A 22,149-nucleotide genomic window follows, 5' to 3' on the forward strand; every position below is an offset into this window, starting at 1 on the left:
AACGGTCAAAAAATAAAAAGCCACTGCTGACCAAACCTAAACTAGAAATTTCTAATTAAAACGGGCAGATTTCAGGACTTTGAATTAGAACTTCATAGGAATATCTTGCATTGAATTTTGAATAATAATCTTTATTCAGTTAATTTCAAGATATAAAAATGTCCCTTTTTCTATGTGGAAATATACAAATCTGAAAACATAAGAAACTCTCGTTTCATGCTAATGGTCCATTTACAATTACATCAGCTCCAGCCAAAAGAGTGTAATTAATACAGTATTAAAGAATATGTATAAAGAAAATGTTAAAGATTTCATACGAGTGTGCTTTAACACATGCAAGTATAAGACAAGACAATTTATGTATACAAGTACATCAATGATGTAAAGAAATCAGTAACATTGAAGATTATTCTAAAAATCTTTTGGGTAATTCAAGTAGGTTCATATAAATTGCTAGTTTCATTGTAATGTTATTAAATATATAAAGTAAATGCAACAGATTTAATATATGCGTTTACAACAAAATGAAACATTAAAAAAGGAAAATCAAGTGTAATGTAGGAAATGTAAAAAGCATGCAAATATAAGATACAGTACTTAAAAATACTGTAGTGTAAAGAACAGTTTACAGCTTGATAACAATACAAGCCATTTTGTTTTGTTTTTTTGGAATTTCATGTAGGTTCACTGAAATCACTGAAATTTCTACTTTTATTTTAATGTCTCTGAGAGAAGTCCTTGATTTTCTGTGCTATAGCCTGGGCCTTTGAGACGGGGCACGGCAGCAGCGGGAGTCGGGGAGGACCCAGCACTAACCCTGACACTTCACTCATCACCTGCTTATTCACACCCACATCAAAACCTGCAGAGCATACACAAATAAAGTTAATCAAAAGTACCATTTACACAACAACAACAAAACCAATGTCTTACTGACACCTCACAGCTGTACTGGGAACACAATACCATTCAAAAGTTTGGGGTCAGTATCATTTTACATTTTAAAGAAATTAAGAACTGTATTCGGCAAGGACCCATTAATCTGATCAAAAGTGAAAGTCTAGGTATTTATATAATGTTAAGGTTTATATATATATTTTTTAAAGATTTATTTAACAAAAGGTTTCTTTTTCAAATAAATGATGTTCTTCTGAACTTTCTATTCATAAAAGAATCCCTAAAAAACGTGTCACGGTTTCCAAAAATTATTAAGCAGCACAAAAAAAAAATCAGCATATTACAAGGATCATGTGACACTGAAGACTTGAGTAATGGCTAATGAAATTTTTGCTTTGCAATCACAGGAATACATTGCATTATAAAATATATTAAAATAGAAAAACGTCATTTTAAATTGCAATAATCTTTCACGTGTTTTACTCTATTTTTGATCTAATAAATACCGGCTTGGTGAGCATAAGAAACTTCTTTAGAAAATCTTTTCAACCCCAAACATTTGAAAGGCGCAAAACAGTCAACTCACCAAGGTTCTTGGCAAATGTGATGACCTCCATAAATTCAAGCTGTAAACAGAAGCAAATTCATTAACCTGAATATTAATTCATTAACCTGAACACATGCTGATGAAGTAAAAACAGTCCAAAAGCACTAAATGAGAAATGTACATGGGATGAATGATGTACCTGCAGGGCTCTGGACTGCATGTGGTTGCTTTTATCAAAAGCAGAAAGCATCTGGTTCACTATGAGTCCGAGGTAGTTATATGTGCTGGAGAGGATAGAGAGAGTGTTGCATGGTCTTCAGCAATGCATTATTTATAGATTAAGTTTTTTTAAGCTTCTGTTTTTCAATCAAATCAGCCACAGGAGACACTGAATGACACAATAGCTATGTTTCCATCCACCTACTTTTATGTGAATTTTGGGATATTTCGTTAAAAAAAATCTGGACGGAAACAAAGATTCTGAAAAAAAAAAAATCTGAAAATGTACTGTAGTGGAATTTTCCTTATTACTCTTGAAGGGTTGGTCAAAATCCCTTGTCTCTTCAGTCAGTTATATATATATTTCATTCCATATCCTTTTGAATGCGTACATTACTTTTATACAAATCAATAATCAAATATATATATATGTGCATTATCACATAATCATTTCTATATTCTTTTGTGCTTGTGAAATTATATATTTTCTCTAGAGAGCAATGCCATTTCTCTGCCTTTCTTCCTGAGGAGCTATGTTTTGGCTAACTGATAATACGAAGCTCAAGCACTCTTCGGCCTTGGCGATGTTATTTGGTGGTGTTATGTGTGTGTGTGTTTGACTTTCTACGTAGGCATTTGGGACCCAACGCTCAGCCTCATCGACGCTCTCCTCAACCTGCGAGGTTAACGCTGACCTAAATCTAAGGATTGGCGACAGCTATCCTAACTAATGGCGATAGGCACCTTTTATCTGCTCACATGTGTGAAATTGTTTATGGTCTTATATTCTCTTAGCCAATCAGATGTATGATGATGCGATGCTTGCCCTTGCAAAATGGTATAATTGGTGTATTATTTTGTGTAAGGGAGAGTTGGCTTGCGACCTCCTCGTGAGACTTTGACGCTCGCTCTACCGATGAAACTGCAAACTATTCTTCAGTAAATTTTTATCTTTTTGATTGAACCTCACGACTCCTGGTCTTCTTTCATCATATCTGGTCTCGGGTCTTATAACTGTTACCCCCCTAACAGTTTGGTGGAGGATTGGCGGGAAACCATTCTGTGGTGACATCTCTGGCAAATCAGCAAACAAGGTAGAAAGATTTTATTAAGTATTAGGGCTGTCTGATTGGAAGAGATTTTGAAGGGGAACGGGAGAGCTTCACTCCGACGAGGCGAGTGAAGATTATTTATACTACGAGAGTATAAAGGGTTGCTGTTTTGTTTAAAACAGCAAAAGTGAAACGCACTCTGTGGGGGCCCAGTGGGGCAATACGGGTGTGGTACACCACCCCAGCAGAGGGCGTCCCTGGATTAGGTCCAGTGGCACCGCAAAACCTGATCAATCTCTTCCATCTCAGATAGGGGATCCCCGAAGTTAGTGATTCAGGCAGATAGGGAACAAGATGTTAGTTAAATCAATAAAATAAAATTAAAATAGTAAAATATAGGGTTGTTTGCCAGGGATGCATCAGGAACGGTCCCAAACAAATAAATATATATATAGTGTGACCCAAATTGGCATAGACCAGTTTAATGTGACTTGGGAAGCGAAACATAATTTGCAGTTTCATTGTGTAGAAGTCTCACTATTGTTGCTAAACGTATTTTTCCGCCAAATTTATTGTTGTGGCTGCTAAATCTTTTTCTGTGGTGGTTTTTCATCTGTGACCAATAAGAATGACTGATAAAGAAAAAAGTCCTGACCAAATGGAAGAGAGCGAACGCTGTAAACAGCTCTGCTCTGACGAGCTCAAATCAAAGAAATACGCACAGCTCATTAAGAAAATGGTCAGTCAGGGGTTTGATTCTGAGTGGAAAATCACACAGCAGTTAGACTGGCTGCAAACAAAAAAAGAAGCTGATAAAGTCAAATTTTTATCCGTGTTTGCCCTATTCATGGATTTGTAAGATGGGTGGTATACCAATAACTCCTGAAAAAAACAAACAAAAAAAAACAATCCCTAACATGATTAATGGGTGGTCCAGCTTGATTGCTCAACATGATAGGATGACAAAAATTATCGGACGAGAGATAGGATCTGATCTGTGCAGTTTGAGTGAAGGTCTAAAGGCAGTGTGTGATCAGGCTGAGAGAGCTGCGAAATGTGAGGCGGTCTCTCGTGCTCCCTCCGCCCCCACCATCTCTTCTCAGACTGTTCAGGCGGCAGCTTTAGCCGGTCAGACTGAGAACCAGTATGATGGACCCTATACTGAGGTGCGCGGACTGTTGAATGTGGCTGTTGTAACCAATCGATCTTGAAATCACTTCTGAAACTTTGTATATAGAAGGTCTAAATGGCAAACAGGTGTATCACAAATCTGTTTCTGTCCCTCTAACCATTTCTAACTCTGAAAATGTATATTAGACTGAATTTTGGGTAGGAGAAAACACTGTAGGGACAATTATTGGTGTTTACATTTTGAAAAACCTTGAAGCTGATGTTTTGCTTTCTAAAAATAAGCTAGTGCTTGGCTGCAATGAAACAATTCGCTTATCTCAGACTGGCCCCCACCATGAGGAGAGATGTGCAGTGGCAGATTCTGTGAGTATCGCTGAAGTTTATAATTTCTAAATTCCCAAATGTATGGGCAAAAGACAAATATGATTGTGGTCTGGCACAGATTCAGCCTCTGATCATTCCAGGTCCCTTGCATGAAGCCAAAAGACAATACCCTTTGAGAAATGAAGCACGAGAGGGAGCTGAAACTATTCAGACTGTTTTGAAGGCCCTCCAAAACGGGGGATTCAAAGTGAACTTGAAGAAAGCACAGCTAGCATTACCTGAAGTGACTTATCTGGGACAGATTGTGGGGGTGCGTGGCCGACGCATCCCCCCCGAACGAGTTAAAGCTATTATTGAACTTCCAAAGCCAAACACTGTCACTGGTTTAAGGCAAGTGATGGGTCTTTTGAATTACTGCCGCCAGTATGTTTCTGAATAGACTAAACTCTCTAAACCACTCACAGAGGCACTGAAAGGAGGAAGACCTGGATCGGATTTGATCGACTGGACTGAGGAGATGGAGGAGGCTTTCGTGAGTATCAAAGAAACTCTTGCTTCCTCCCCAGCATTACGACATGCCGATGCCAGCAGGCCTTTCCACCTGTGGACATGGGTGGGGACCTGGTCTTACTCCGCTGCTCTGGGTCAAAAGGTTCCGGGCCGGAACTCGTATGGGATGGTAGGATATTATTCTGCTCCTATTCCTGTTTCAATGGCAGGGCAACATCCGTGCCTGTTGATATGTGACTGTGCAGAGTGGGCAGTGACATTGTGACACATCAAAAGGTGATACTGCACACCAGACACCAGATTTTGAAACTGTTAACAAATACCCGTTTAGGCTCCATCTCTAATCAACGACGAGCCAAATGGGAGACCACTCTCTTGAGTAAAAATGTGGACATACAAATTGACATTGAAACTGCTATCAATCCTGCCTCCTTGCTTCCAGAAGAAGGAACTGCACACAACTGAGCCCGACTGATCGAGACGGACAGCCAAAGCCCTCTTCAATCTGAACCCCTGTCTAATGCTATGAACTTGTTCGTGGACGGCTCCAGCTTTCATGAGCAGGGTACACGCTTCGGCCCCGTATGGAGGAGCAGGGGATTTCTGACTAACGCAGGACTTCCTATCTCACATCAACATCAGGTAAAAGAACTTATGAATGCCTGTGATCTTCCCGCAGAAGGAGCAGTCATCAAAGTCACCGGGCACGCTACTGACAGCTCCCCGGAAGCCAAAGGGAACCACGCTGCAGACGCTGCTGCCAGAGAGGCTGCAAAACTGACTGAATCATGTGTGAGTGTGATGACTCTTTCCCTTCAGGAGAATGAAACTTCCAGAGACATTTTTGAACTTTATGCAGAGGATGACCCTGAAGAGATAGAACAGTGGACAAAGTTAGGAGCACAGAAAAATTCTGAAGGACTTTGGAAATTTAATGGACGCTTTGTTTGCCCTGTTTCTGCTCGAACGGAACTTATGTCCTTGTATCATGGGTTGGCACATGCAGGGCCTGAGAAATTACATGCAATGATTTCAAAAACCTGGTGGTGGCCAAGGCTGAGGGCTTCTTGCAATGATTTCTGTAAGAGATGTTTAGTATGCCTTAAGGTTAATTCTTCCTCAAAGCTGAAAATTCCCTTAGGACATGCCCCTTGACCTCAGGGTCCGTGGACACACCTCCAAATTGATTTCATAGGTCCATTGCCCCCTAGTGGAGGGTTCACATACATTCTAATGATTGTTGATCTTTTCTCCAGATGGGTGGAGGCATTTCCACTGAGAAACTGCACCGCAGACGCAACCGCAAAAGTAATGTTGAATGAAATTTTCCCAAGATGGGGCTTACCCTTACAAATTGATTCAGATCAGGGTACACATTTCACGGGAAAGGTAATGAAAAATGTCATGAAACTGATGGGAGTGAAGCAACACTTCCACATCCCGTTTAGGCCTCAGTCTAGCGGCTCCATTGAACGTACAAACAGAACACTCAAAACGTCATTGAGAAGGAGATTGTTGGAGTGGGGGAAGGGGTGGCACGCAGCTGTTCCAATGATTCTTTTAAGTCTGAGAGCCAGCCCTAACAAAACTACTCAGATCAGTCCTTTTGAAATAATGACAGGTCGTTACATGCGACTGCCTTGGGATGCTCCCCTGCAACATGAGGGACCGTCCGGGCCGTTGAAAGATGCTTTTCAAAATTATCTGAAGGCTTTGGATAACTGTTTACGCGATACACGAGTTAGTGTCAGTGTCCGACAAGCAGAGAGAGATAATGTTGAGCAAAAAGACATGCCGGCCTTGCCTGAAATAGGTGACAGTGTAATGTTGCAAAGAGAGATTGTTTCTCCTCTAGGTCCAAAATTTGATGGACCTTACCAGGTGCTCTTGACAACTAATACATCTGTTTTACTTGACAGAGGGGTTCTGGGTACTGTCTGGAGACATTGGTCACAGGTGAAACCACTCGATAAAGGTTCCAACCAAATCACCGCATCATAATAACGAACTGTCTCGTAAAGGTCTGTCATTTATATGTGTGATAGTGTAAAAATTCTGTAACAATGTTTTATCATTACAGATGGCAGAATCCGGCGATATATTGAAGCTGCTAATTCTTTAGGAAGAAGTGCGAAATACCAAACGACTGAAAGTGAGGTGGGCCATCATTCGATTGGCACTCCCTCTCTCGTTTGTGGCTTTGATTATAATAGCCTTATCATTCCTGATGTATTCAGATTTCAATTTGGACCGGTAGACTCCATGCGTTCTCCACTCACTGGGATTGTGAGGAGATTTATAACCGTCCATCATGGGTTCAATACCCATGCCTAAATTCAACTGAGGGTCTAAATTTAATTCCAACCATGTATCAGAAAGTTAATGATCGCTGCTATCGCTTGGACGGAAATGAGACGGTGACCTTTTGGCTTGGTCACTCCCCAAATTATCCCGGTAATACCCTCATTATGCAAAAAGGTCGGTCGGATAGAAGTGGAGGCGTGGGTTGGCTCTTCTTTGTTTTTGTGTGTGTATGTGTGTTTGTTTCTTCTTCTCATATATTTGCAGGTCTTCTGGCAGTAAGTTGAAACCTGCCGAGGAGGAAAGCAGACTGATCAAGCTGACAAACCGCCTGAGCGATAAACTGAGAAAGAACAACACTGATGCCCTGTTGTGAGTGGAAGGTGGGAGAGCCTCGGAATGGGGACTGGAATTTTTAGTTTCCAGCATGTCCGTAAAGAGGCGAAGAGACTTTTGTGACCCGCCAGGGAAGCATTTGTCACCACTCCACCTTCCGTAGTGACCTCACTTGTTAGACCAGACGTGGCGGTATTGGACCCCACATAGGTCTAAAACGGGGGACTGAAGGGTTGGTCAAAATCCCTTGTCTCTTCAGTCAGTTATATATATATTTCATTCCATATCCTTTTGAATGCGTACATTACTTTTATACAAATCAATAATCAAATATATATATATGTGCATTATCACATAATCATTTCTATATTCTTTTGTGCTTGTGAAATTATATATTTTCTCTAGAGAGCAATGCCATTTCTCTGCCTTTCTTCCTGAGGAGCTATGTTTTGGCTAACTGATAATACGAAGCTCAAGCACTCTTCGGCCTTGGCGATGTTATTTGGTGGTGTTATGTGTGTGTGTGTTTGACTTTCTACGTAGGCATTTGGGACCCAACGCTCAGCCTCATCGACGCTCTCCTCAACCTGCGAGGTTAACGCTGACCTAAATCTAAGGATTGGCGACAGCTATCCTAACTAATGGCGATAGGCACCTTTTATCTGCTCACATGTGTGAAATTGTTTATGGTCTTATATTCTCTTAGCCAATCAGATGTATGATGATGCGATGCTTGCCCTTGCAAAATGGTATAATTGGTGTATTATTTTGTGTAAGGGAGAGTTGGCTTGCGACCTCCTCGTGAGACTTTGACGCTCGCTCTACCGATGAAACTGCAAACTATTCTTCAGTAAATTTTTATCTTTTTGATTGAACCTCACGACTCCTGGTCTTCTTTCATCATATCTGGTCTCGGGTCTTATAACTGTTACCCCCCTAACACTCTGTATTTCAGTGATTTTTAATGAAGGCCCATCTGTTTTCTCACTTACAGTGAGAAGGGGTTTTGTGTGGTAATTTACTGTGGTGGGGAGTCAGTGAGGATAAGGAGAAGCACATGGTCAAAGGGGTCATCTTGAGTGCATTTGTACTTTATAGCCTAAAGGTTAAGAGGGCATTTACCCCTCGTGAGCCAGTTAAAGAATAAGGAAGACAGACTGGTATCTATCTGTCTCTCTCGGAGGGGAGGGAAATAAGTAAAGGCCTTGAGGGGAATAAGATATAAAACAGACAGAGACTGCTTTTCCCTTATCTCTCCTCACTGACTCGCTTAGGTGTATTGGTGACGAGGATCACTCTTGCAAGAGGAATAAATACTTTTATAACTTTTAAAGATTCTAAGTGTCCCTTATTCAGTGATGATGTTTGTTTGAATATTTGCCACAACAACTTGGTGTCAGAATTGTGGGATTTCTTGGACGTGATTCCGGGACTGACGGACGGGCGGCGGCTGATCACCTTGGTACTGAAAAGTTCCAACCCTACCTCGAGAAAAGAATTGAGAGACGAGGGACCGTTTCCGCCGTTAGGACCGGATCCGGCCACTGGAATCAAAGAACTCAGGTGGCTCCAAACAGCATCTCTGGGTAAGGTATAATTAAATTAAGTTTAATTGGGGGAAGAAAAAGTGAAACTGAACCATATTGGCTGAGGGCTGTTTGTTTTGTGGTACGGAATCTGAAATTAATTGAGATCTACGTACAGATCAAGATATTTCAAACAGATACGAGGAAAATAATCTGAAATTAATTGAGGTCAGTGACAGAACAAGATATTTCAAGCAGATAAATAATCTGGAATTAATTGAGAACTGTGACAGACCAAGACATTTCATACAGATAGGTACCTGAAAATTAATTGTTCCACCACGGAGCGAATTATTTTCGGGTGCTGAGGCTAATTAGGGGGAGCCAAGAAAGTCGTAACAGATTTTTTTGGTAAACCGTAATTAGGAGGACACTAATAGTGACACTAATAGTGTAACCCGTCCGACTGGGTTAAAAAGAAAGGTCGGATTTGTCAGAGACGTCTGACAAATAAAGAGAACGCGCGCAGAGAGAAATCCACGGAGAGAACAGAGAGCAGCCAATATGGGAATGTCTCAGAGCAAGATTATGAAATATGATACACCGGTGTACTACCAAATGAGAAAACATTATGGTCAGAAATGCATGCAAGATATTGAGAAATTAATCAAGCATCATGATTTTCCCGAAGAGGGAACATTGAGCCTCACGAGGCTGAAAGTGGTGAGAGACTCAGTGGAAAAGAGTAGTGAGAAACAACCGGGTTGTTGTTGTAAATGTGTTAGGCATGTATGCAAAAAATGTGAAAACACAGTAGATTGCTGGCTTGAAGAAGCAGATAAAAGACAAAGAAGACAAATGCAAAAAGAATTAGCAGGAAGAAAGAATGAAAAGTGTGAAAGTCTGCCTGTATGTGTGTCTGCTCCACCAGAACCGACTAACCCAAAGTATGTTTGTGTTTCTCCACATGAAATGACGGTGAGACCGGCACCGCCGGAGTACAAAACACACTACCCAGGAGCCGGATTGACTGCACTGAAGTTCGACCCCGACCTTGACTGTTCTCCATCGAGACCCATCCAGCCGCGAGCACCAGCCGGACCGCAACTCGATGCACAAGGAGAAGAGAGAGAGAGACAAGCACAAGCCGCGCTGGCAGCGCGTGAAGCGCGTGAAGCGCAGGAAGCGGAAGAGGAGCGAAAGGACAGAGAAGCAAGAGCTGCAGCGCAAGAAGCACAGCGAGAGCAGGAGGCGATAGAAGCCGCACGAGCAGAAGCACAACGACAGCAAGAAGCGGTGGTGGCACTGGCAATCCAACAGCTAGCGGTGCAAACGGCACAAGCAGTGCACAAAGACCTTGCAGCGCAACAAGCGGCCAGGCGCGTGGCCCAGGGCGAGGAGGACGAAATCACGGAGATCACGGACGAACAGAGAGGAGCCAAGCCGAAGAAGGTCGTCACAAGATCACAGGTCAGAGATGAAACAGTTAACATCACAGCCCCGATGGTGGAAGTGGCGGGACCGGACGGCTCGGTGATGGTCTACAGACCGTGGACTGTGACAGACATGAAAGAAGCGATGGCTCATCTGCCGAGCCCGGACGACGCAGGTGACAGATTTTCAAGCGAACTAGTCACTTTCTGTCAGGAGTTCAGCCCCACCACACAAGAACTGAAACGACTGTTAGCCGTAAAACTGGGGGCCACGGGCTGGCACAAAGTGAGTTGCCACATGCCGAAAACAGAACACCGAAGAGTGCATGGAGACTGGGAGCATGGAACCAACGCACAATATGTAGGGGCAGTGAAGAAACTCGCAGAAGAATTAAAAAAGGCTTTCCCAGCACGAGTGGACACAGAAAAGATCAACAGCTGTCGCCAGGTGAGAGAAGAGTCCGTTCGTGACTATTATGCCAGACTTTTTGATGCATTTCAGAAACACAGCGGTATGACAGAGCCGGCGGACAGGGGAGTGCAGCCCAGCACATGGGAGTGCCATCTGCAGAGCCGCTTCCTGGACGGACTGAGACCTGAAATCTCACAAGCGGTGAAAGCAAGCTACATCGAGTGGCAGAACGGGCGACTTACGACCGCTTTAGCGCACGCTATGCACGCCGAAGAGCAGCTGCTGACAAAGAGGGACAAAGCTGTGAAACTGAAGGCGGACAGAGAGTTGCAGCTGGCCGCTGTACAGATCAAAGCTAGCACGAGTGCACCACCAGCGAGACAAAACTGGGCCAACAAGAAGAAGAAAGCGTATCAAGGAAAGTGGAAATGTGGACTTTGCGAAAGCAATGAACATGACTTTTTCAAATGCTCAAAGTGCCGAGTGTGCAAGGAAGAGGGACATTGGGCTAAGGATTGCCCGGAGGCGAGGAAGGCGGATTGACTGGAGAGGAACGGAGAACAGGAGAGGGGAGGGCGAGCGACAGGCATTCAACCGGCTGCGAGAAAGGGAAGTGAAATTTTTTTTAACACACACACACAACACGCACAAATACACTGATTCACATAATGCTCTTTGCAATGAAGAAACTGCTTGCAAACCTTTATGTGTGACTGAGGAAAATTTGAATAATGCTGTGTCTGCTGAATGTTTGAGAATGTACAAAGGTGCAGGGTTTTTAAGACTACCGAGATATCCCATGTTAGTTGATGGTACAATGGTAGATTTTCTTGTGGATTCGGGAGCAGCCCGATCCACAATAAGGCCATATGACTTGCCATGCAAACCCAGATTGACAGATGTAGTGTTTGAAAGCACGTCAGCGTCAGGGCATGATATTTCAGACAATTTCACTGTGCCGTTGGAATGCGAGACGGAGAGGGGCAGAACATTAAAACATGCGTTTTTGTGTTCTGCATCCTGTCCAGCTCCATTATTAGCAAGAGATCTGATGTGTGAGTTAAATTTGAAACTCACTGCTGGCCCGATGGGTATTGTAATTGAGGAAGAACAGCAGATGTGTTGTGCAAAGTTTGAGCCACAGTGGGCTTACGAGTGGCAGATTAAAAATTCTGATTGGGCACAAATGATTTTGAAATTGGCAAAGGATCGCACAGTATCAGATAACAGAGAAATTATGATGCCTGACAAATTGCATTGCACGTCACATGTTGTTATTGAGCGTGAACCACAGTTTGAGGAAGAGTGGTTTAACGGGACAGATAATGAGAAAATGCGGTTTGATAAACTTTTTTGGAATGAGAATGTGTGTGCGCTCTCAGCTTGCCTGTCAGAAAAACAAATGCAGCTGTATTTGATAGCAGGAGTGTCTGCGCCACACTTGTCAGTGACCAAGGGCAGAGCGCAGAAATGGGAGGAGTTGGGCCCTTTTGTGAGAAAATGCATGACAGCCAGAGATTGGGCTGAAAGGGGAGACGGGGTGAAACACAGTGAAAGTGCAGGGGCATCTATGCTAAGCTGTGATTTTGAGGTTGATGTACAGAGAACTGTGACTGCTATTGAAAAGAATGTAATGGAGAAACATGATCACGGAGCTATTTCTGCCACAGACATTCATCCTGTTCTGGCAGAAATACCTTCAACGTTGTGGTCAAAGCATAAATATGACGTTGGTTTAATTAAAGGTTGCGAACCAGTGGTAATCACTCCAAAGTCTGATTACAGGCCGTGTCAACAACAATATCCACTGAAAAAGGAAGCTTTGTTGGGGATCCGGCCAGTTTTTGAATCTCTTTTAAAAGAGAAAGTCATCATCCCGTGTCATGATTCTCCAGTACGAACACCTATTTTCCCAGTAAAAAAGGCAACAGCTAATAAGAATGACACCGTTCAGTGGCGCTTCGTGCAAGATCTCATTTCGGTTAATTCAGCCGTTATTGCGAGAGCTGCGCGCGTACCGAACCCGTACACCATTTTGTCACAAATTCCGAAAGATGCAATGTATTTCACTGTGGTTGATTTGGCCAACGCTTTCTTTAGCGTTCCAGTGGATAAGGATAGTCAGTTCTGGTTTGCGTTTGATTTTGACAACAAAGGGTACACTTTTACTCGTTTGTGTCAGGGGTACTGCGAGTCTCCGACGATTTACAATGAAGCGCTCAGACGGAGTCTCGAACCGTTAATTTTATCGAACGGAACGGCCTTGGTTCAATATGTCGACGATCTGCTTCTCTGCGCGCGAGATAAGGCTACCTGTGTGGCTGACAGTGTGACTCTCCTGAAACATTTGGAAAGGGAGGGGCACAAAGTCAGCCTGACAAAGCTGCAGTTTGTGAAGCAGGAAATAACCTTTTTGGGTCACACAATCACACCAAACAGTAAAGCTCTCTCTAAGAAACGAGTTACAGCGATTGCAGATGTACCAAGACCCATAACAAAGAAACAATTGTTATCATTCTTGGGAATGTGTGCATATTGTCGAACGTTTATTCCAAATTATGCACTGCTTGAAAAGCCCTTGAGAGCCCTCACAGCAGGGAAAGGCTTGAGATCATGTGACAAGATTGATTGGCCCACAGAGGCACAGGAAGCTTTTGAAACCTTGAAGCTGCAACTGACTCAGGCTCCAGCGTTGGGCCTGCCAGCAGTGGACAAGCCATTCACACAAATGGTAGACGAGAAAAAAGGTTTTATGAGTTCAGTGCTCTTGCAGACCCATGGTGACAGACTGAGACCAGTAGCGTATTTTTCAACGAAGCTTGATGCAGTCGCAGCAGGTCTGCCACTCTGCCTGAGGGCTGTGGCGGCTGCTGAGCTGGCTGTGCTGGCTTCGAGGGAATTTGTGGGGTATTCTGATTTGACTTTGATGGTCCCACACGCAGTCTCCATGATTTTGCAGGAACAGAGAACATCACATTTGTCTACGGCCAGATGGCTGAGGTATCACACGATTTTGCTTGACATGCCGAACATAACTGTGAAAAGATGCACAACTTTGAACCCTGCCACACTTCTGCCAACAGAAGATGATGGAGAGGAGCATCATTGTTGTCTATCAGCATTGGAACAGGTGTGTACACCACGTCCAGACCTGTTGGACACACCTTTGGAGAATTGTGACAATGTCCTCTTTGTGGATGGATCAGCTTCGAAAGATCCACAAACAGGTTTGAATAAGGTTGGTTTCGCGGTTACTACTGAATTTGACGTGTTGAAATCTGGCAAATTGCCATCGAATTATTCGGCTCAGGCAGCTGAATTGGTTGCTCTGACAGAAGCGTGTAAATTAATGACTGACAAATGTGTGACGATTTACACAGACTCGCGTTACGCATTCGGGATTACGCATGACTTTGGGGCAATTTGGGCCCACAGGAATTTTTTTGAAATCGGATGGACATCCGATATTGAACGCCTCACTTGTGGCTGAGCTTTTGGATGCCATTCTTTTGCCAGACAAGGTTGCAATCTGTAAATGCGCAGCGCACTCTAACGATAAAAGCTTTATCTCCACAGGAAACGCGAGAGCCGACGCGGCGGCGAAGGCCGCGGCAACGAAGGAGACAAAAGAAACGTCTTGTGCTTTGGTATCTGTGACTAACCCTGACATTTCTCTTTGTTTAGAAAGTATGCAGACTTTCTCCACAGGAGCAGAAAAACAGAAATGGAGGTCGTCTGGCTGCAGCCTCCAGGGGGGTGTATGGATGAGTGATGGCATTCCTTGTTTACCCAAGCACTTCTTTCAGCATTACGCTAAGTTGACACATGGTTTTGACCACGTGTCGAAGGGAGGAATGGTAATGCAGATGAAAGATTTATGGTTCACTAAGGGGTTTACAGTGTTTGCTGAGAATTTTTGCAAAAGATGTGTCATTTGCAACACACACAATGTAGCAAGAGGCATAAAAACACCCTTAGCATCTCAACCAGCGCCAGCAGGTCCGTTTGAATATCTAATGATGGATTTCATCGAGTTAACCCCGTGTGGGAGACTGAAACACTGTCTGGTGATGGTTGACATGTGGTCAAAATGGGTTGAGGTCTTCCCAACCTCGCAACAAGATTCGGCAGCAGTGGCAAAGGCCCTGTTAACCGAGATTGTTCCGAGATGGGGAATTCCAAGAAAAATCAGCTCTGACAATGGCAGACATTTTGTAAATGCTGCAATAAAGCAGGTAGGAGAGTTCTTGGGCATTGATATGAGAACGCACTGCAGTTACGCGCCCTCATCAGGAGGAGCAGTAGAGAGATCGAACCAGACAATCAAGAACAAATTGGCAAAATGTTGCGAAGAGACAGGTCTGTCTTGGGTTAAGGCCCTACCAATTGTACTGATGTACATGAGGATGAGAAAAAGAGTGAAAACAAACTTGAGCCCATTTGAAATTTTGTTTGGCAGACCACCATTCATGGGAATAGAGGGGGGTAAGCAAAGACTGCCATCAACGGATGTGTGTGAGAGTGACATGTTGAATTACTGCAAAGGAATGTCGTGTCTGTTATCAAACATTTCTGTGCAGGTGAAAGCTACCCAGGGGAGAGTTGCTGAGACGTTTTTGCACGACGTCAGGCCTGGCGATTTCGTGGTGATTCGTGATCACAGGAGAAAGAGCTGGAAGGCGAAAAGGTGGCTTGGACCTTTCCAGGTGCTTCTGGTGACTCACACGGCGGTGAAGGTCGCGGAGAGGGCCACGTGGGTCCACGCAAACCATTGCAGGAAGGTGCCGCCCATTGCGGAGGCGGAGCAGTCGCGGGGGGAGGGTCAACCAGACCATTGCAGGAAGGTGCCGCCCATTGCGGAGGCGGAGCAATCGCAGGAGGAGGGTCAACGCCAATGACCGTCAAAGATCCAGCTTTGAACAGCAAGTACCATTATCTGCACAAAAGCAAGGCCATGCAAAAGACACAACAGAGCCTGAAGACAGAGAAAAACAATTGTGTGGCGTGAAAAGGTACAGACTGAAAAACAAACAAGATTAAAAAATTTTAGCGCCAGACTGCAAACGAAATCCGGCTGAAAACCGGTGACAACAGGACAGATAAGACTTTTGGTGCTTTAAAGACTGTATTTCTCTAACACTTTCTGGTCATACAGCTGAACTTTTGATCAGAGTGACTGAGAACATGGAGCGTACGAGACCGTGGCATCCATTCAGAGTGCCAGGAATGTGTGGCCTGTTTAAGACCACATTCATAATGACTGTGTTATCAGTGACAATTTGCTTGCTAATACTGCACTTCACAGAAGGTTTGAAAGTGTTATCAGCAGGAGATCAAACCAACAGGACTGCAACAACAGAGAGGAACAACGCAACTCGACAACGTGCTAGGAGAGACGCCTTCGAAGCGGTGGAACCAGCGAGGGGTCTCGAGAGGAGCACGGTGACAGTTCATGAAGGATCAAATGTGAGTTTCAGTTGCAACCCCTATCAAAAGAACTGTCCAGGCTGTGAGGGACGCAGCGAGGAGTACGCAGGCTTCTATTTCTGCGAACACCCATGTAAGTGGGGCGACGTGAAAGCGTACGCAGCCAACTTCAAGTGGGGCAAAGACAAAAGATTCAAGGTATTTGCAAAACACAGACTAAGCAATAACAGGTACGGGATGACGGTCGAGCTAACACAAGTAAGACTGTCAGACCAAGGCAAGTACTATTGTGGACTAGATTTAGGGGGAACGGACTGGTATGAAGAAATTGACATTATTGTAAATGAGGCAGTCCCAACTTTAAAACCTTTTGTTACACCTGAGATCGAACGGGAAACAAGGGACGAGCTGGCATGGATGGAGAACGGAGACATGGGAAAGGGTCAAGGAAATCCTGAAGTGCAGAAAGCCATGATGAAATGTCAAGGTAACAAGGCCTGTGCTCTGGCTATGCTGCAGAAAGAGGAATTAGAGATAACGACGAGCTGCTGGCTTTGTTTGCAAATGTCACACGCATGGAAGGCTGTCCCACTGACTGTAGCAACAGCTAATGTAACAAAGTGTCTGATTCCACAGCAAATGACTGATGTGCTTTTAGCAGCAGCTGAGCTGGAGAAAGGAGAGACACCAACGAAACAACCTGTGGACAGCTGTGACGACATTCGACGATATAACAACACTGATATAGCAATTCCACCACTTAGAGTAACACATGAGAAAGGTGATGTGTGCGTTTGTTCAGATGCACAGAGACTTTTCACAACAGGATGGTCTGACTGCAGGGTCAGAATCAACATGAAAGGCGGGACAGTGAACAATTGCACAGCGACACTCAACGGCAAAGAAATTAGTTTCACATGTCCATTTGGTAAACTGTATGAGACTTCACCAGCAGCAGTGTGGGTTTGTGGGAACAGAGCATTTCACAGGATGCCTGAACACGGGTGGTCAGGGTGCTGTTATCCAGCTTTGATAAATGTGGGAACATCTGTGTATTTGCCAAACAAAACGCCGAGGGTAAGAGAGAAAAGAAGTGTTAAGATTTTGCCTGGGGTTTTGCCAAGCCATTATTCGGGGTACACATTATCTGATCCATGGACGACACCTGGGGCAAATGTTGGGTGGTCTATTTTCCTAGGGGTGGGAACGACAGTAACGATAAACAAGGTAAATGGGTTAGCGTGGTCTGTACTAGCAATAGCAAATGCTACTGAAAATGCTATAAACATGATAAATGATGAGATGAGACATTTAAGAGAGGCAGTGATCCAGAATCGTTTAGCCTTAGATTTGATCACAGCAGAACGAGGAGGAGTTTGTAAAATGCTAGGTGTGTCTTGTTGTTTCAATATTCCAGATTACAGTGACAACATAACGGATGTAATTGAGCACATGAGAAGGGCAGTGCAGGAGCCTGAGCCAGTGAATGAAAACTGGCTGACCTGGATAATGCATCTGGGGGATGGTTGGGGATTTTGGTTGATTCAAACTGTATTGCCAATTTTAGTTATAATATTACTGATTTTGTTATGCATACCATGTTTTATACAGGGGGTGACTATGTTAGTGAGAAAACTGGTTAAAGTGGGAATGTCTGTTCAATTGGTGAAAATGACTGTCTATCCAAACGATGATGATATTGATGAACACCAGTATGATGACACCAGTAGCGGAAGTTACAGTGAAACGTGTTAATTGAGTTAAAATGTTTTTTTTCCCTTGTCTGAGAATGGGTGATATGCCATGAGAGGGCGGAAAAGGACAGGGTTTGAAACTGAGGTTTTATTACAATTTTATGATTTGAATTTGATATGTTTGCTTTCCTACTGTGCTATAATCTTTTTCCTTACTAGTGTGACTGCGGTAGTGAGCCCGGCATTAGTAAACCTATTTACGTGCTTGCTAAAATATTTTGGGGACTTTCCCCCACAAAAACAGCCTTATGCTTCTTCATTCTAAACTTTTTCCACAGGTTCAAGGAGGGTGATTTTATGATATGATGTTATGACTTGAACTTGCATTTATTATTTACCATTATTATTTTACTACTATTATTACAATGTTTGATTAATCAAGTTATCAGTGTATGATAAACAGAGAGGAAATGTAGTGGAATTTTCCTTATTACTCTGTATTTCAGTGATTTTTAATGAAGGCCCATCTGTTTTCTCACTTACAGTGAGAAGGGGTTTTGTGTGGTAATTTACTGTGGTGGGGAGTCAGTGAGGATAAGGAGAAGCACATGGTCAAAGGGGTCATCTTGAGTGCATTTGTACTTTATAGCCTAAAGGTTAAGAGGGCATTTACCCCTCGTGAGCCAGTTAAAGAATAAGGAAGACAGACTGGTATCTATCTGTCTCTCTCGGAGGGGAGGGAAATAAGTAAAGGCCTTGAGGGGAATAAGATATAAAACAGACAGAGACTGCTTTTCCCTTATCTCTCCTCACTGACTCGCTTAGGTGTATTGGTGACGAGGATCACTCTTGCAAGAGGAATAAATACTTTTATAACTTTTAAAGATTCTAAGTGTCCCTTATTCAGTGATGATGTTTGTTTGAATATTTGCCACAACAGTACATTTAAAAAAATGTATGCGCACAATAGAGGTGGATCTTCTTTTTTTTATCAGACAAGAACACATGCACATAAACTATGATGGAAACACATTTACCAAATAAATCTCTTGATGCGCAACAAATATTCATGTGACTTCGTCTCAACAGAGGATGTGATTGGATAACTGCACTAACCAGTGAGCCAATTTCATTGCACAGCATCTCAAATGTTGGCTTGATCATTCTGAAATGCCTGAACATAAGACTGTCATCAGAATGATTTGGCATAATGACCTGCCAGAAGTGTCTCACACCATTGCGTTTCAAAGCACCATTCATCTGCACCCGAACCCAAGATAACATTACAGTGTTTATAGAATGTTGCCTGTGCGCTCTGAGGCACAAGTCATTTATGATGTACAAAAAAAAGAGCCACGGTGGTGCAACAACTTCCTTTTTTTTTTTACAGATATTTTGCACTAATTTTCCAGAAAGTGATGATTTTGTTCACTTTAACACATGGGATGGAAACTGTGCTTTACTCTTAAAGGTTATATGAGATATTCCACTTTTACACAGAAGTTAAATGTGCAACTTTGTATGGAAACAATAGCTAATGTATTATTAGGAATCAAAGCGACACCACAGAAAGAAAAATAGTGAAAGGCCATGTATTTTTGCCAACTGAGGCCAGAGATGTTGTAAGATGCCATGATATTGGCACTCACCTTCCTACTGCTCCATGAACACCTAGTACCAACGCTCCCAAGAGTTGCTGTGTAACAAAGTGTGAAGTAAAACATATAAAATCAAAATCGCAAGTTATATAAATGTGACACTAGCATTAAAAATACAGTAGAGGGGATTTCATACCTCATCTACTCCAAACAAGACAGACCAGTTATGAGATTGACAGTAACAGACACACTGTCCGAGATCCCTCAGGTCAGTCCCGCTGTATTTCACTCCCTGAAATGAGGGGATCATCTGCTCTATCCCATTTAGCACATCAGCTGCCTCCACTGAAGAAAAAAATAAAGAGGAAACAGACTGAACCACAGTAGGAAGTCAATCTCTCAGATTGCCTCATTCAAAAATGTAGTACTGCGCAATTCTAAAGAATTTACAAAGTTGTTAATGTTTTGACTGCCAGTAATGATGACGGCATGGGGCTGCACTTACATTCAACGCCGGTCATGCCTGGAATATGATAATAATACATTGGAACATCTGGGGCAGAGGTGCTCACTTCCTTTATAAACAACCTCAATGCATCTGTGAAAAGAGGAAGGTCATTTGTTTTATGAAAATCACACAAAAGCAAATTTGGTAATAGCTTTAACATAAGATTAATTAAGTAGTGTTTAGAAAAAGGGTATTAAAACCTGCATTAATGGGTTTGAAAAAGGAAGGAGAGATTACTGCTATGCCGTCGGCCCCTATACTGGCGGCATGCCGAGCCTGAAGGAAAGTAAAAAACATCCACTCAGCATTTTAAACGGTCACGAGGAGGGAACTAGCTGTTTATCTGCACGTGCTGTAACACGAATGGATAAACAGCGAATGGGAGGAAAATATGTATGTGGGACTGCTGTTATGAAAACGGAAGAGTGCATAAAGAAAAGTGGTATATGCATGAAAGATGCAGAATAATGCATGTGAATAAAAGGGGATGTGAAGCAGTGTGCTCACCAGTTCTTGAGAGTCTTTTATACTCATGCAGCCAACATGAACAACCACTTGTTCAAGCCTGAACACACACATACAGTATAAAGAAATTAAACATCTGGCAAGGGCAACTTCCATGAGAAAAAAACAATAAAGATGTGTATTAGGTGTTTCCTAACCTATAAACAAATTTGTCCTTGTGAACCTTTAAAAAATAAACTGTCCACTAATAGTGGACAACAGTGGACATACTTATTGCATCACTGGAGAACGGTGTTATTTTTGCCATTTTCCACTGAATCATCTTTAAAATGTTCACCACATATCATATGTAGCTTAACTGATAGCAACACCACAGTCATGAAGGTTATTCACAGGAAATACAAGCATTCTGTGTTGGAAATTATAATTTTGGGAAAAAATGGCCAACTCCTTTCTTTTTCCAATTTCATAGCTAGAAATGGTATCCTAAACACACACAATTACATAAATGTTTACACTTTTCATATAATTTTACATTATTACTCATTAGGAGTAAAACTGCGTGTTGTGGTGGAAATGTAAAAAAGTATGTGAATCATTTTCTGATCTTTTTTCTCTCCCACTTTTTGTTTAGGCTAGATTTTTATCGTATATTTGAAATTTCTTACGATGGATTTGTCTATTTTAAAAAGGTATGTCTGGGTCAGCAAAATCTATACAGGAAATAAATGTGAGAAGTAGTAGAAAATAAACTATGAAGGTATGCTTAATGTGCCCTTCGCAAGTTTTTCTGTTAAAATAATGTCAAAATTCTGTTACTTTTATAACCCCTGGGACGTAATCTTTACCCATAGCTGAATAGTTATAACCTCCATAAACATGCTATAACTCACTTTCCCTTTCCATGTTGGCACCAAGCTGCAGCAATCTGCTTCCTTTCGTCCACAGTTAGAGAACAGCCCTCGCCTGTTGTGCCGTTAACTACCAAAAACAAAAGTGGTTTAGATTAAAAATAACATAAATGACAAAACATGCTGCCTTATTCTTAATTATTCTTAAATTAATAGGTTTGACTTACCAAACACACTCTTGACATTCTGTTTTTCTATTAGGTAATCAATATATGGTCCAATTACAGAGAGATTGATCTCCCTAAAAACAGCAAAAGTTGAATATCAGTGACCAAATCACTGCACGCCAGGTATGATTGTGTAAAGCTTTTATTGAGAAATGAAGTAATTCACCCTTCTGCAGTAAGTGGTGTGAATGTAGCTGCCACGAGACCAGTGAGCTTTTTTACGCTTCGAGACATCTCTGCTTACACAACAACGAGAAAAAGTCAATGTGTATTATCAAAACGTCGAAGCCTAACAGTTACTGACCAGAATTCCATTGACACGGCATGTCATTCATGTAACGTTAATGCAATCAGATCTGAAATGGATCCGGAAAAGTCTCAAGTTCTATTATTTCCTGATTCTTTCCCGACCAAATACATTGGAATTCAGTCCACAATTAAAATATAGTCGCTTACCTTCCTCTTTCATTGGCTAAAAGCGCTCAATGAGCTCGGGCGGGGACTCGTTGTACTGCTGTACTTGTTTGTACATGACGTCACTGCACGAGGCAATCATGTGATGCATGCTTACGAGGAAGTAACTTAAGCACTTGTTGTTGCTACATCTTGAAAAGTAAAATATGTGATAGACTAGGCAGTTACTTTTTAATTGTATTTAGAGGACTTGTATGCATTATATTAAGAAATGTGT

General features: G+C 42.6%; 1 protein-coding gene across 1 annotated transcript; it reads right to left on the reverse strand.

Moving 5' to 3' along the window:
* Positions 1 to 110: 110 nt before the first annotated feature.
* On the reverse strand, positions 111 to 22,080 carry npl (N-acetylneuraminate pyruvate lyase (dihydrodipicolinate synthase)). The gene is made up of 12 exons (XM_079636960.1): positions 21,915 to 22,080; positions 21,625 to 21,694; positions 21,459 to 21,532; positions 21,274 to 21,361; positions 20,423 to 20,480; positions 20,116 to 20,191; positions 19,913 to 20,005; positions 19,604 to 19,752; positions 19,459 to 19,505; positions 1,644 to 1,728; positions 1,484 to 1,523; positions 111 to 862 (listed from the first exon to the last, which is right to left on the reverse strand). Exons 1-12 carry the CDS (start codon positions 21,925 to 21,927, stop codon positions 717 to 719), a joined length of 939 nt encoding a protein of 312 aa, XP_079493086.1. The 5' UTR covers positions 21,928 to 22,080; the 3' UTR covers positions 111 to 716.
* Positions 22,081 to 22,149: the final 69 nt, after the last annotated feature.

This window comes from Phoxinus phoxinus, assembly GCF_949152265.1.
Source record: "Phoxinus phoxinus genome assembly, chromosome: 15".
Taxonomy (NCBI): domain Eukaryota; kingdom Metazoa; phylum Chordata; class Actinopteri; order Cypriniformes; family Leuciscidae; genus Phoxinus; species Phoxinus phoxinus.